Source organism: Electrophorus electricus, chromosome 18 (genome assembly GCF_013358815.1).
Source record: "Electrophorus electricus isolate fEleEle1 chromosome 18, fEleEle1.pri, whole genome shotgun sequence".
NCBI lineage: Eukaryota > Metazoa > Chordata > Actinopteri > Gymnotiformes > Gymnotidae > Electrophorus > Electrophorus electricus.
In genome coordinates this window covers 5810518-5826689 of record NC_049552.1, presented here as the reverse complement: position 1 = coordinate 5826689, position 16172 = coordinate 5810518, and the positions used below count along the sequence as shown (strand labels likewise).

At 46.3% G+C, this 16172-nt stretch overlaps 1 protein-coding gene across 3 annotated transcripts in view; it reads left to right on the top strand.

Annotated features, from left to right (window-relative positions):
* Nucleotides 1-11945, top strand: part of ntrk2a (neurotrophic tyrosine kinase, receptor, type 2a) — a 27236-nt gene extending 15291 nt beyond the window's left edge. For all 3 annotated transcript variants that reach the window (XM_027012223.2, XM_027012222.2, XM_027012221.2), the window contains 6 exons: nt 4066-4254; nt 5832-5962; nt 6374-6546; nt 8240-8480; nt 11237-11395; nt 11695-11945. In XM_027012223.2, the coding sequence (XP_026868024.1) occupies nt 4066-4254; nt 5832-5962; nt 6374-6546; nt 8240-8480; nt 11237-11395; nt 11695-11880 (1079 nt within the window). In that variant the 3' untranslated portion in view covers nt 11881-11945. The remainder of the gene's footprint in view (nt 1-4065; nt 4255-5831; nt 5963-6373; nt 6547-8239; nt 8481-11236; nt 11396-11694) is intronic.
* Nucleotides 11946-16172: the final 4227 nt, after the last annotated feature.

Genomic DNA, 16172 nt, shown 5'->3' with positions numbered 1-16172 from the left:
AAATGTGACAAAAAAAATGTTTGTATATAACTGAGAATGAATGAGTGAATGAGTGAATGAGTGAATGAGTGAACGGGTGAATCGAATGAGCAGGATCAGCTGGTCATGTCGGCCAGTTTGACCTTTCACATTTACTGGGTCAGAGGGGAAACCGTTAACACAGTGACAACTGAGCTTGCCATGCTAATACAGGATTACTGTGCATGACTTGCCATTCTCCCTCTGACACAGGTGACATTAATCAGCAGTAACTGTTAATCACTGGAGACCCTCAACATTTATTTGGCTCCTGAGCGCAGAGAGAATCAATACAATGACCTGACCTTCATTCAGGCCCAGGCTCTCATGCTATGTTAGGTTATGACCTCTGCTCACTCACCAAGCATTTGATCTCTCCAGCTCCATCCTTCTCTCTCTCTCTGTCTCAGCCTCCTCACCCTCACAGCCGACTACAGTCTGATCCCTGCAACTAAACCGCATTTGCAATGATTTGCATTGCAGACATAAGCTTAGAAAACCTGTCACACAGTGTCCAGCACTTGGTGTGTGTATATGTGTGTGTGTGGGGGGGTGTGTGTAATAGAGAGCGAGGTTTCCCTGGCGTACAGGTTTTAGAGGCACATTTAGGTATGTGAGTTGATCTGCTTTCTGTTGAAACATGATTCCTGATCTGCTCCATCAACCATGCTGGCCCCTTTTATCATTGCTCTGTGCAATGGGGTGGGTAGAGTCAGTAAACAGAGCAACTTTCAGTAACCGATTAAAAGAAGCCCCGTCCTCTACCCCTGAATCATTCCCCTCACACTCAGCGCTCTTGTAGCGCACCTCCGAAGTGGTCCTGTATCATCCTTAAAGCGTGTGTCCATTTACCGAGGGAGGGTCTTCCGAAGAGGCACGAGATGCTTGGCTTTCTGGTAAGCGTTGTGAGCAAGCCACATCATTGCCCTGCCAGAGCTTTACTTCCGATGCAGCGTTCTGGCTAACCCGGCACCTCCTCCATGGCTTTGATTAGAGTCATTGTTATCGACTGCTTTCATGAGCTGATGCCCTCATTCTTTCTAGTCATGGGCCAAAATGGTCCTGATTGATTCTGATGCATTTTAGATATAATTTTTTTTTTTGTGGAAATTCTAGTCAAATTGGGGTGATGAAAAGGGCAACTGGACGTCTTCAGGACGTTCCTTTCTGTCCTTTCAGGACGTTCCTTTCTGTACATTTTTAGCATTTGAAAGGCACTCTTACCCAGAATGCCTTCTATAATTATTGGTATGAAATGCTGTGCACTCCCTGAAAGGTGACCATGTGACCACGGTGTTGCTAGCGTTTCACTCCACCTGGTCAGCCAGGTGAGCTACAGGGTTGAAGTAGGAAAGCCAGAGAGCTTCAGGCATGATTGTTTCAAAACACCACAACTGGCGAGCACGGAGCTGCGACTAATTTAAGACGTGGAGTCTTCTTTTTTTTTTTCATGTGCTTGCGCGCTTTACTGTGTGAAGTGTTTTACATGGTTACTAAGGAATGTCTTCCTTGCACCATTTCTGTTTTATAGTCCGTAATGTGTATTTCTCTTTGTCTGGGTTCCCACGGACTTTCAGCACCAGTATACCAGTGTTCCAAAACAGAATGTCCCTCTGGGTCTCATTGTTCGGTGTGGGGTGGAAACGGAGGCCGGGTCTTGGCCGGAGCGCGACGCTCGGCATCTAATGACAGGTCAGTCCCGGGGGAAGCTCAAGTGAGGCGAGCTCTCCGGATTATCACAGACAGCAGCCTAAGGAATGTTTTCTTGTTACTGTCGCTGTCAACACATCCTTAAAAAGGAGATGAGACATGGAAAATTTGGCTGAGGTCGCTTTGGGGTTGCTGTTGGGTATACGTTCAGTACTGGAACCGCCGGGGGTGTGTGGATGTGGGGAACGCCTCAATGTCAGACCTCAACTGTGCTTCCAGATGTCATGAGTTCAATCCTAGCTCACGGCCGCTGTCATGCTATCCTCGTGCAAGGAATTTGGCTTTTTGTGTCGTTTGTTTTGGGCAAGAGCTAAATGACAAAACCTGTGAGTGCAGTTTCTGTCATCACGTCGTGACCGAGTTAAGCACTTCCCCCCCATGGCCAAAAATAAAACATCCTGTCAATATCCACCTGGTTAAATAGCACAACCAATTTAGCTAGTGGTATTGTTTTGCTTTTGCAACAGAGCTGTCTTTTTGTTGTTGTTGTTGTTGTTAAGAAATTAGTTTAAGAAAACAAGCTCTTGTATGTGCAAGCTCTACTGAGCAGTCACTGTGGTCTGGGAATGTGTGCAGATGCCTGTGCAGACTATTGTATTAACTTGGCTAAGAAAAAAGGCTTGGATTTCACCAAGTCAAATTCATTTTAAAGAAAAAGATGTTTGAAAAATGAACGGAAACATCTTTTTTTCTTAAGCGGTCAGTGTTAGGTTTTGGGCTAGGACTGGCATTATTTCACCACAGCGTCAGTAGAGCCAGTGAAGACCTCTAAAGTATAGTATTACTTTACTGTCTGTGTGAAAGACAGTTGCTGTATTGTTTGGGTTCCTCTGTTCCAAAAGTAGCCTGAAAACATTTCTCACAGTTCCGCTTATCTGACCGAATTCCAGTCATAGACACAGAGACACATTAAAGCGCGGAGAGTTTCTGAAAATGTTGCAAAATCAGTCTTTTGTTTTTTCCGACTTTTCCACCAGTGAATGATTCATTCAGCTGGACTGTGATGTATGACACCCACTGTGTGGTGCTATACGGTACCCACTTTTTTAAAAAACTGTTCCTCCAAATGACCCACTAAGGACCAACATCCACACAGGCCTGAGCTGCCCATTAATGAAGTGGTCATGCTCTTTTTGGCTGCGTTACTCGGAATTGTCTTCCGATGTGGGAGGTGGGAGATAGAGCAACCTGGAAGGTCTCTCTGTCACCTTGACATGAGAGTGAGCGATGAGGTCTGCTTTTGGACCCCTGGGTCATGCATCAAGTGAGGCTCACTCACTCACCATGCCATCAATCTCTCCATCCGTCCAGTATAATACACCAAGGATCCAGTGTGGAATTTCAATTACTAAGCATGTTTCCAGTGTGTGCGTGTGGTGTGTTTGTGTGTGTGTGTGTGCGTGTGTGTGTGGTGTGTACGTGTGTGCGCGTGTGTGTGTGTGTGCGTGTGTGTGTGCGTGTGTGTGTGTGTGTGTGTGTGCGCGTGCGTGCGTGTGCGTCCGTGCGTGCATGTGTGTGTGTGCGTGTGTGTGTGTGTGTGTGTGTGTGTGTGTGTGTGTGTGTGTGTGTGTGCGTGCGTGTGTGTGCGTGCACACGCGAATCCTCCTATGGTTTGTCTAGGTCTTGAATCGGTGCTGAAATTGATATTGATTAGCAGGGGTAAACAAGGCCATAACTAAAACAATTATTAGGTGATTGATTTGTAGGGACATAAAAGCAAACAAACAAATAATTACTATAAAAAGCTCACCCTTTAAAAGGCTCTGAGATGTTGTCAGCCAAGGGAGTCGTTTATTTTGGGACTGATGAAAGAATCCACAGGAGAGAGGCCTCTCTCCTTCTGAGTCAAGAGCCATTCTCCTTAAAAAACTACCAGACCCATAGAGGAACTAGTAATGACGATAGCATGACTCAGCTAGCACTATGTAAACGTGCTAGCTGAGTCATGCTAACCGGCTCCACTTGCGTTTAATTGTTTTCTGTCCTTAGCTGGGCACGCAGGTTTTGTTAAGGGCAGCATGGCTTAAAAAGTACTGCCCGTGGTGTCCACTGCTCCTGTCTATAAACCATCCATTGAATTCTCCCATTGTTAATGAAGCCGAATATGCTACTAAGGAGAACTGACTGGCCTTCTTGTCCTTGTACGTAAAAACAAACAAACAAACAAACAAACCGATAAAACAGTGGGTATTCTGTCTCAGGGCCCGCCTTCTCCGAATAAATAAAAGCAACGCTTTCATGAGCGGATGACAAACCACGCCGAGTCATTTGATTTTATAGGCCGTTTCCATTTACGAGCCACTCGTCCACTTCTTGGCTGTCTCCCTCCCCCCTCAGGGCCGTCGTCAGTCATTAGCAACGAGGACGACTCGGCCAGCCCTCTTCACCATGTGTCCAACGGCTCCAACACGCCCTCATCCTCGGACATGAACGCTGATGCCGTCATCATTGGCATGACGAAGATCCCCGTGATCGAGAACCCGCAGTACTTCCGGAGCTCCAGCAGCCTCCTTAAATCGGACACCTGTGAGTCCGTCCGTCCGTTCGTCCATCACGCGCTCCACCCGTCTATAGAGGGCTATCTGAGAAGATCCACAAAGCACTGCACATCTGCCCGGTCTCTCTCGATCACTCTTTTTCTCTCTCTCTCTCTCTTTCTCTCTCTCTCTCTCTCTCTCTCACACACACACACACACACACACACACACACACACGCACGTACGCACGTGCACACACACACACACACACACACACATACTCATATTTCACATACCTCTTGACTCCTCCTCTCTCTGTCTTTCTGTTCCACTCTGTTCCTTTTAATATTGGGTTATGGTGTTCAGTGAGTTACTGGAGATCAATGCACCCTCATCATCTAACTCTTGCTAATGTAATCAGCTGACTGCCTAGTTTTTCTTCAAAAGCATTTCTTAATCACATCAAGGATAAATCTCTGAGAACTATGTTCTCTCTCTCTCTCTCTCTCTCTCTCTCCACACACACACACACACACACACACACACACACACACACACACACACACACACACACACACACACACACATACACACATACACACACGCGTGTGCACGTGCTCTCACTCTCCAGCTAAACGGCTGATTAATCTCCTCTCATCTCTGTCCTGTCCTCACTCTGTTAGGGGGCCGTCTGAGTTCAACACTGTGAGGCATTTGTATTCTTCCCAGATTAAAAACGTCCTTTATACAGTCCTAAGAGTGTTATTACACCTTTATAAACACTCACCTTTTGGTTTTCATGTTCCAGAGAGGGCTGCCTTGATAAATTTGAATACTTTTAAAATTCCTTTGTTACATTTGTAACCGAATCTGTTTTGTACTCTGAAATCTTTCTCTTATTTGGCTTTGTGGTGTAGTCAGCTATTATTGCTTAGATGTAGAAAATGTAGAATGTGAAATAAGGGTGAGGCTGACTTAGATTAATGTATCATAAATTAATTCAGACCATTCAGGTAGCCTCGACTCAGCTTTCTAAAAGCCATTTAAATTAACATGTGGTACGAAAAATGCCATGTGTAAAATGGGAGACTATATGTTGGAATAATTTGGAACTAAAAAGAATATAATGAATGCATGTAAAAATAGTCCTCGTCTGAGTGGGGTTGTCTCTTGGTAAGATACATGCACTACATTTTGTTTTAACCATTTTACAGCACATTTAGGTTAATATTTCATTTGATCTTTTTATTTTGAACTACAGTAAAAAAATCCTTGCGTTAACATAATGGTTAATAATGAATGGTTAATTAATCTGACAGTTTTTCTAAGAACGTGTTTTCTGGTGCTCCTTAAGAAACAGTGCACAAGGCTGTCCTGTCCCTGGTACAGTAGAAGAGAATGGAAAACTTTATGTTTCCAAATCAGCTCTGGTCAAATGTTAAAACCAGAAATGTTGCTGCAGCTTCGCTTTCACGTTTGTGTGTGTGTGTGTGTGTGTGTGTGTGTGTGTGTGTGTGTGTGTGTGTGTATATATATATATATTTGTGTGTGTGTGTGTGTGTGTGTGTGTGTGTGTGTGTGTGTGTGTGTGTGTGTGTGTGTGTGTGTGTGTGGGTGGGTTTTCAGTTGTCCAGCACATAAAGAGGCACAACATTGTGCTGAAGAGAGAACTGGGTGAAGGTGCCTTTGGGAAGGTCTTCCTGGCTGAGTGCTATAACCTCTCCCCTGACCAGGACAAGATCCTCGTGGCTGTCAAGGTCCAATAGCCACTCATCTCCCTTCTTTGCTTCCTGGAGCATAGTTCATTTTCTAGGCAAAGTATACCAATTTGAACAAATATTTGCCAGAATATTCTTACCTAGGCTATAAACATATGAATGGTGGTTTGTTGTGACTGTTTGGGCACACTCACTTAATCACAAGGATCACAAGGATTCTGGGCACAGCTTAAATTTCAGTTTGAGCTCATTATCTCCTGTTATGCTAATACTGTATATGCTGTAGAACATGGAACTCTAGAAATAACGTGAATGTACCATGTGACCACCTGCCATGTTGCCACTTTGCCACTTACTGGCTTTGTACTGAGTCACAAAGCCCTGTTGTTTATGTCTAAATGTGAGTGTGTGTGTGTGTGTGTGTGTGTGTGTGTGTGTGTGTGTGTATAGACTCTAAAAGAGGCAAGTGAGAATGCACGCAAAGATTTCCACCGTGAGGCAGAGCTGTTGACCAACCTGCAGCATGAGCACATCGTCACCTTTTATGGGGTGTGTGTGGAGAGCGACCCCCTCATCATGGTGTTTGAGTACATGAAGCATGGAGACCTCAACAAGTTCCTCAGGTGTGTGTGTGTGTGTGTGTGCGCGTGTGTGTGTGTGTGTGTGTGTGTGTGCGCGTGTGTGTGCGTATGTGTGTGTGTGTGTGTGTGTGTGTGTGTGCGTGTGCGTGTGTGTGCGTATGTGTGTGTGTGTGTGTGTGTGTATGTGTGTGTGTGTGTGTGTGTGTGTGTGTGTGTGTGCGTATGTGTGTGTGTGCTTGCGTGAGACAGAGCCTGGATCTCAATAGTACTTAGTCACATCCTTTCTCTGCGTCCTTGTACCTCCTGTGAGCTGTTAAACGAGAGGGGGCCGCCATGTTGACATCCACTACAGATCCTCAGGAGACTTGAGAAATGTTGGAGTCTTGATATTGTACCTCCACGCCCACCCAGTTCATTTGAATGTATATGCTGTGTGGTAAACACGATTTCCCTAAATAGTGCTTACTGGTGTGTGTTGGGTGTCCAAAGCTGACAGGATTACTGGCAAGTCTAACATAGACATACATATAAATATATATAACAACTTCTGTCTACCTTTCTCTCTCTCTCCCTCTCTCTATAACTCTCTCTCTATCTATCCCCCTCTCTCTCCCTCTCTCTATAACTCTCTCTCTGTCCATCCCCCTCTCTCCCTCTCTCTATAACTCTCTCTCTATCTCCCTCTCTCTCCCTCTCTCTATAACTCTCTCTCTATCTATCCCCCTCTCTCTCCCTCTCTCTATAACTCTCTCCCTGTCCATCCCCCTCTCTCTCCCTCTCTCTATAACTCTATCTATCTATCCCCCTCTCTCTCCCTCTCTCTAACTCTCTTTCTATCTATCCCCCTCTCTCCCTCTCTATCTCTCTCTCTGTCCATCCCCCTCTCTCCCTCTCTCTAACTTTCTCTCTGTCTATCCCCCTCTCTCTCCCTCTCTCTATAACTCTCTCTCTATCTATCCCCCCCTCTCTCCCTCTCTCTAACTCTCTCTCTGTCTATCCCCCCTCTCTCCCTCTCTCTATAACTCTCTCTCTGTCTATCCCCCCCTCTCTCCCTCTCTCTATAACTCTCTCTCTGTCTATCCCCCTCTCTCTCCCTCTCTCTATAACTCTCTCTCTATCTATCCCCCCCTCTCTCCCTCTCTCTCTAACTCTCTCTCTGTCTATCCCCCTCTCTCTCCCTCTCTCTAACTCTCTCTCTGTCTATCCCCCTCTCTCTCCCTCTCTCTATAACTCTCTCTCTATCTATCCCCCCCTCTCTCCCTCTCTCTATAACTCTCTCTCTGTCCATCCCCCTCTCTCCCTCTCTCTAACTCTCTCTCTGTCTATCCCCCTCTCTCTCCCTCTCTCTATAACTCTCTCTCTGTCTATCCCCCTCTCTCCCTCTCTCTATAACTCTCTCTCTGTCCATCCCCCTCTCTCTCCCTCTCTCTATAACTCTCTCTCTGTCCATCCCCCTCTCTCTCCCTCTCTCTATAACTCTCTCTCTGTCTATCCCCCTCTCTCTCCCTCTCTCTATAACTCTCTCTCTGTCCATCCCCCTCTCTCTCCCTTTCTCTTCTTCCCTCCCTCTCTCCCCTTTCCTTCCTCCTTTTTTCCTGTCCCTCTTCCTCTCTGCATCCCTCTCTCTGCCTCTCTCCCTCTCCTTCTCTCTCTCCGTCGCTCTCTCTCTTCCTCTCTGCATTCATCTCCCTCTCCCTCTCTCTCTCTCTGCCTCCCTCCTTCTCTCTCTGTGCAGGGCGCACGGTCCCGATGCCGTGTTGATGGCAGATGGTCAGGTCCAACAGCAGGGTGAGCTGACTCAGTCCCAGATGCTGCACATAGCTCAGCAGATAGCCGCTGGCATGGTCTACCTGGCCTCGCAGCACTTCGTGCACCGGGACCTGGCCACACGCAACTGCCTGGTCGGCGAGAACCTGCTGGTGAAGATCGGCGACTTTGGCATGTCCCGCGACGTCTACAGCACGGATTACTACCGGGTCAGGGGCTTTCTGCTCTCCCCGCCCTTCTGTGTCTTTTGTGAACCGTCTCTACTCTGCCGTTTCTCACTTATCCCACCCCTCATCCACCCCCCCCCCCCACACACACTGTTCTCCCCCTGTCGCAAAATTAGACTTTATTACTCCTAAATGCTCCCAGACAAGACCTAATGGACACGTACTGGGTGTTGTTTGGTTTTTGAAGTGATACGATAATTGCTTTATACACTACCCTCTAAATTGCTAATTATGCAAATTAGATAACGCTAACCCCTCCCCCTCCTTAATAATCTCATTAGGCGTATTTCTGTAACAGGTAAACTATGGAAGGTGTTTGCGTTAACAGCCAAAGGAGAGGTCATGATGGAGGAAATGAGAATTGTAAACACTTATGGAGTCCATAGCTGTCGATTTGGAGCTCGGAACAGGAACCACAGAGGCTGGAGGCTTTACACCTTTACACGGCCTCTCAAACATAAGACCCGGACGCGCTGGAAACGAGTCTAGATCGATATGTCCTTCGTGTCCCGCTCCTCCGTGGGCGGCGCAAGCAGGCTGGCACACCGTCCCGACTGCACCCGCTGCCCTCTGTGACGTCAGCGGCTTATATGTGCCCGTGTGTGTGTGTGTGTGTGTGCGAGAGTGCGTGTGGTCCTGCATTCACTGTCAGTAAGTCTCTCAGATTAAGGGGGGGCCATGGGAACAGGAAAGGGGGGTTTCCATGGCGACAGAGAGGGAAAAGGACAAGAGCGCCAGCACCGACCAACAGAAACTGAAAAAGTCATTAAAGAACTCTGATTAGCATTCACCACCAGAGTACAGAGAGAGAGAGAGAGAGAGAGAGAGAGAGAGAGAGAGAGAGAGAGAGAGAGAGGGAGGGAGATGGAGGTAAAGTCAGTAGAAAGGGAAGAGAGGGAAAAAGAAGGTGATGAGAGAGTGAAAGAGATGAAGAGGAAGAGGAGCAGGAGGCGTGTAGGAAGCAGGGCGGGTCGCCCCATTGTGAGGGGTTTGGGTTATCACAGGCTGAGCGCCTGCATTCACTGTAACTCACCCCTGCCATTGACTCCACCGAAGGCACAATTCAATAATGAGCGTGGTTTGAGGCAGCCGAAGGCGTCGGCTTAGATAACACGCCCGATGTGACGCCCTGCCAGGAAGTTTACTCAAGTTCGGGCATTTGTGAGGGCCGGTCACATGACCACACACTCCAACTCCTGAGTCAAGAGCCGAACTCACCCCCTGTTTTGTGATTGTAATTCAGGTTAGAAGGGTGCTTTTGTGTGTGTGTGTGTGTGTGTGTGTGTGTGTGTTTCTGCCTCAGGCACAGAATTGATTAGCCCTATAGAACATCAGTTTCCATAGAAACAGCTGCTCTCAAAAGCCAGTGGTTGTGAGGCAGATCCTTGCTCTGAGAGCTGGTTGTGTAATGAATCTGGCCCCAAATGGCATTTTTATGGAGCCCCGTGTATTACTGTTGTTGACCTTATGAAACGTCAAACATCTCTGAACCTCTGAGTTTAAGAAGCATTATAACACCACTGCCAGTACTATGAGTCTCTATAAACATTTTATTACTGACATTGCTGAGAATTACAAGGATAAAGTCTAGACTGCAGTATATCAGCTTTTTTTGAGCAGTATATTAGCTTTTTTAAAAAATGGATGTTATTAAATCTCATAAACCTTATGAACCTTTAAAAGGTTGGTAGTGAATTTATAAATGCAGAAGATGGGCCGATGAGGGTGCATAGTCAGTGTTACTAGCTACTAACTGCCCCAGCCTAGCCAATGGTAGAGACTGCATTGTATATGTGATGAATCGCTTATAGTTGCTTTAGTTTACGCATAATGAGTTTGTCATTGGGAAGGACTACCTTAAAAGCCCACATACTCTTCCATTGTGTTTTGGATGTCTATAACATTTATATAACGCATATACACCATTAAAAGCAGCTCTTGTCTGTGTGCGTGCATGTGTGTGTGCGTGTGTGTGTGTGTGTGTGTGTGTGTGTGTGTGTGTGTAAACTCTCCCACTCTCTAGCTTCGAACCTTTGTGGGATGGATGAAGCTAAAAGCTAAAAAGCTTTGGCCCTTAATATTTGATGAGTCCAGTATGTTAAGACAATTAATAGGGCCTAATCCACATACTGCACGACAAATACATAGTTAATATTTCAGAGGCAGAGCATTATGGGAGTGCTGCTGAATGAAGTGAGGGGTTTTGGGGTTGACTCTTAGGTCAGCACTGACCTAATAATAACCTCGAAGCTCATGACACTTCACAGCATTCTAGATCACTTCATTCCCAGCTTTGTGTGTGCAATGGATCACAATTTGATCTTCAGAGACTTTCCCCACTGAGCAGAGATTTATGTGATAACCTTCACATAAAAAAATGAGAAGCCATGTTAGTTGGCCAGCCTTTGGTTTGTGAAGTTTTACAGTGTAAGAATGATGCACTGAAAAGTTGTTGTCAGATGGATGTGGATTCTGTTTGGTCTTATCGTTGATCTCTGTTGTCCGGGAACTGTTCAAATCCGAGCAAATGTGTTGATGATTTCACAAAAACCTCAAAACGCTGACATCAGTGATAACAAATGTGTTCTTGCGCATAAGCTTCTGGGGCTCTCTCTGTGTTCAGCTTATTGCTAGCTCCTCTGTGTCAGACAGGGAGCTTGTTTTGGCACCTGTCAGTGTATTTGGCAAGCAGAGTCGGTGTTGTGATGCGTTTCCTCTTTCCCATGTGGCGGGTGCAGGTGGGCGGTCACACTATGCTGCCAATCCGCTGGATGCCACCAGAAAGCATCATGTACCGGAAGTTCACCACTGAGAGTGACGTCTGGAGCTTAGGAGTGGTGCTTTGGGAGATATTCACCTATGGGAAACAGCCTTGGTATCAGCTGTCCAACAATGAGGTATAAACACACACACACGCGCGCGCGGACACACACATACGTGCGCGCATGCACACACTCACACACACTCGCGCTCACGGACACACACACGCAGACACACACACACACACACACAATAGGTGGTGCTCTTTGTTGCATGCCTGACAGATTTTACATTATGCGTAGTCCGTGTTGAGTGTTGTGTCATGTGTTAGACGCTCTATCAGCTGGCACTGTGCTCACAGCTCTCCGTCAGATCTTCTCGGGCTCCACCTCACACGCGTCTGCTGTGCCCTCCAACCCTCTTGCCCCCCCTACAGGTGATCGAGTGCATCACTCAAGGCCGCGTGCTACAGCGGCCGCGAACCTGCCCAAAGGAAGTGTACGACCTGATGCTGGGCTGCTGGCAGCGTGAGCCCCACGCGCGCCTCGTCATCAGGGAGATCCACAGCCTGCTCCTCAACCTAGCCAAGGCTTCGCCCGTCTACCTGGACATCCTGGGCTGAGAGAGGAAGAGTGCCTGGGCGCGTGGGTTTGTGTGAGTGCATGAAAGTGTGTGTGTGTGTGTATGTGTGTGTGTGTGTGTGTGTGTGTGTGTGTGTGTGTGTGTGTGTGCATCCCAAAACTGCCCCTATTGCCCTATCTCTCTCTTCCGCTCCTCTATCCTTCATCCTCTCCAGTTTCCCTCCCCTCCCCCAGCCCCATTCCCGAATGCATAGTGTGCTGTATGGCAGGAGCCTTATCTGTTCCGCGTCCGGAGAAGGACCGGGAATGTGATGCTCGAGCCCCTCGTTTACGGATCACTCCAGGCACGCTCGTCTCCTGAGCGGAGCGGACGCTTGGCACCGCGGCCGTCCTGGAGCTCTTTGGCACTGTAAATAATGTCCGGTCCCAAGAGCGCGATCATCTGTGGGACTTCAGGAGGAGCCACCTGGCGGTCTCCCTCCTCTGCAAACGGAAAACGGGAACCAAACGGAGAAAATCCGGGCCGTGCCGGGACACCCTATTCATTCCACCCCTTCCTTTCTGACTATGCGCGTTACGCGAGCTTGATTCCCAAGCAAGCAGAGTGACTACAGCATGGCATTACGAGCCGCGTGTGTGAAAAGACTTGATCCTGAGAAAAGGAGCGGGACCGGCGTGGTTTTGCAACTGAGAGACCTCTGCGGGACGTCTTGGGAACTGTCGCTGTTGACTGAATGTCAAATGGCGAAAATGTTCACTACAAAATCTTTAGAGAACCAGAATCCTGCAAGGCAGTTGTATTCCTAATAGTGCACAACAGAAGGGGATATTGAGTCATTTGAGACGAGGCCAAGCCCATACTTCAATACTGTTAGTGTGCATTTAGGACAGGAGCCCAATTACCCCGAGTGGCTGATTATGATGGGGAAGGCTAAATTATAGCCTGCCTCCCCTCCCTCGCTTCTTCTCTTTCTCTTTCTCATTCCTCCCTCATTCTCTGCCTCTCCCTCTCTCCTGATTTAATGCAGTGATGTAGTACTCAAGCTGGGGCCACGCATCTGTTATGGTGTAATATATATTTCATTACTGTACTAATGTCTGCTATTAGCACCTATTCCCCAAAGAGACAAAGACAGCATTAGGGGGGTGGGAGACAAAACGGGTAGAAAAGGTGGGAAAAGAGGGACATAAGGGGATGAATTCATTTTCCAAAAATTCATTTTTATCTGTTTCACTGTACTATCATGCAAGCCCCAGCTCTATATTCAGCAGTGCACTTTTTAATAACACATTAATTTGATTTGATTTTTGACTGGTTCCTGACAACTTACATTGTAATATCAAAACTATCAAGTGAAGGCGGATGAAGGTTGTACATGTTTGCACGCTCTCACTAAAGTTTGCACACACATCCACATACGTAAATACACACACCCACACTAACAAACACACTTGAAGTTAGCCTGTGAAATAAGTCACTGAGGAGCTTCAACTTGTGTATAAAATGACCTTTTTGAACATGTTGCTTTCAATGTTGTTGTAGATTTGTTTAAAGTAAGGCACTTTTGTACTTTTTTTAAATATTGTTTGGTACATTCCTTTATGTATATCAGTGTGAATGTATAATTTGAGCTTTTGGGTTCCTGTGGAGGATGGTAGGACAGACGAGCGTGAGTAAACTTTAAAGGAACCGTTTGACCAAAAACACTTGTAAATGATTTCATTTGCATAAGGCCAATTGCTGACTGTCTGCTTTCATTCAGAATTAGCCTGGTTAGCATTTTTGGTCTTTTTTCTGTTATGGCTGAAAAGATGAAGTAAGCTAATGTGTTGTACAAAAACAAAAGAACAATGGCAAAGCTATACTGAAGGAGGAGCTAATCTTGCCTTATGTTAAATTGAACCTATAGGCTGTAGGAAAACTGCGAGTACATATCAGCCAATCACCAGTTCTGACTGAACAGAACCTCTAGGCCATGTTTCTGTGATTTTTCAGGTGTTTATAAGCTACGCCACTGTCCACATTCAGGCCATCTGGCAGCAAGCTTCACAACGTCTCTCTGTCGTTAGTCCTGCAGGGTAAATAGTTTGGATGGGAGAGGCAGGGCTTACGGGGAGTTTCTGCCATATTGCATTTACCTATCCACACCTTGTGGAAAGCAGTGCTTAAGAAGAGCAAGACAGTGGTTGAAGATTTTACAGGAGACTTTCTAACAGTACGTGTGACTCAGATAGATCACTCACACAGACATACATGCACATATATACATACATATTGTATATGAGGTTACACGGTCAAAAGCAAAAACTGTCAAAAACACAAAATGACATTCATGTTACAATACGTGTATCCATATGATCGGATGCCCTCAATAACGTTGAGGCAGTTGTGATACATTGTATTTAATAAAAGTGTCATGTATCACCATTTTTATTTGTATGTGTGTGTCCTGTACTTTACAGTAAATGGTGTGTGACTCGATGTTTACAGAGCAGTCAATAGTGGTGTACTCTGGGCCTAAAGGACATGAATGGAGTCTATTGACTTTAGGCCACACAACAGCAGCCTGATTGACAAGAATGTTCTTTATGTATTATTGACTTCTGACTGAAAGCATGTCAGAAAAGATGAAGTAGAATCAAAGAGGTTGAAGTACCAAACCATTCTCTCCATGTCAACAGAACTGCAGCTTCAGTGATGCAGACGCCGGTGCTGTGCTGGTATTGACATTAGACTACTACATCTGTGTTTGCAGTAAAACAGGTCTTTTAATGTCATGTTGATTTCATTTTGTAATGTGAAAGACATTTCGTCAATAGCATAACATTGCTTAGTTTGGCTATATTCTTTATAGATGTAAACTAAAGTAATAATGCCAAGAATAATACAGCCACAAGCATAACTGTGGCAAGTAAAGTCTAGTTTTGGATTTCGGTATTCAAGATTTATTACGCAACTGTGATTTTTCCTGGACTGTGCCAAAAGAATCCTGGCAAAGCTTAAAACAGCATTATTCCATATGAAAATTGCTCATCAGTATTATTATTATTTTTGCAATATATTGTGTGGAAAATACCAGACATGTAAACATATATAGGAGTCAACTATTTGCAGAAGAACAAAAAAAAAAAAAAACCAACACAAAACCAATTAGTGTACTTATCAATTAGTAGATCGATGTGGTTGTTTTGACGTTGTGCATTAAGCATTACGTAACTGCCAGAGGGCCCAGTGCTTTTAGAAACACGCAGCCAGTGACCCTCAGCCTAATGCGTCGTTTTTCACTGTATGTAGAGATGAATCCTCCAAGGAGCTTGTGAGTGCGGGAGTAAACCCAGACCCACGAGAGTGTGTCTAACGCTTCTCTGCTCTTAGACTCCTAACCTGACAATGAGATTGCAGCAGAATAATATGGTAGTGTGAAGTGTGACGCCTCTGGACTGCGATTAAGATCTGCGAACCAAATATGTCACCGCAGCAGACGGTGACCGCGGTCGGTGTGTTTGAGGGACGAAAGAGTTGAAAATTTAAAAAAAAAAAAAAAAAAAAAAAAAAAGGCGAAAAAACTCTCTCCCGACTTTCATCAACATTTAAACAGGAGCTTGCTCCGGATATCTGTCTAAACCATGCACTCCCCTGGGTTTGTACGTTCACACGGGCAGCTCGGAGGTAACCCCGGCCAGAGGTTTGTGGTCAGCGCCGGTAAATAAAGATCGAACGGTAAACTCTAAGGGCTCTACGGCAATCACCTAGAGGACATTAGCGCTATTAGCATGTAGCGTCTATTCATCAGGCCGACCGCATCCACTGCTGCTCAGCGTCAGGGCGCACGAGGTTAAACGCGCGCTGGCAGCCCGCGCCGCGGAGTGACGCGCTCCCGCGACGCGAGAAAGGCGAGCGCACGCGCTGCCCGGCTCGAGCTGCGTGGGGCCGGAGCGTGAGCGTTATCCCATTTCCCGTTTACACATACGCTTTCGTTATTTTTCCTGCGCCGCAAAGTCATATATGTTACGGACGCGAGTCATAGGTAGAAGGCACGTGTATTATGTGACCCCCTTTCAGTCTGTGTCAGATTATTGGTGCGCGCTGAGCAACGACACCCTATAGCCCGAGACTCTCGGGACTGTCTGCAGGACTATCCAGTGTCAGTGAGCAATATGGTAATGACTGTTAGGGGTGTAGGCCGCTCTTTCGCCCATGGGTCGTTGCACCAGGTTTCAGGTCCTGTAGCTGTCCTTCTCCTTGTTTTTTGGCCACACCTTTACTTAACATTCATCTCTATATTTCTCAAGGCCAAACTCCCAACACACACACCCCTCACGACCAGCATCT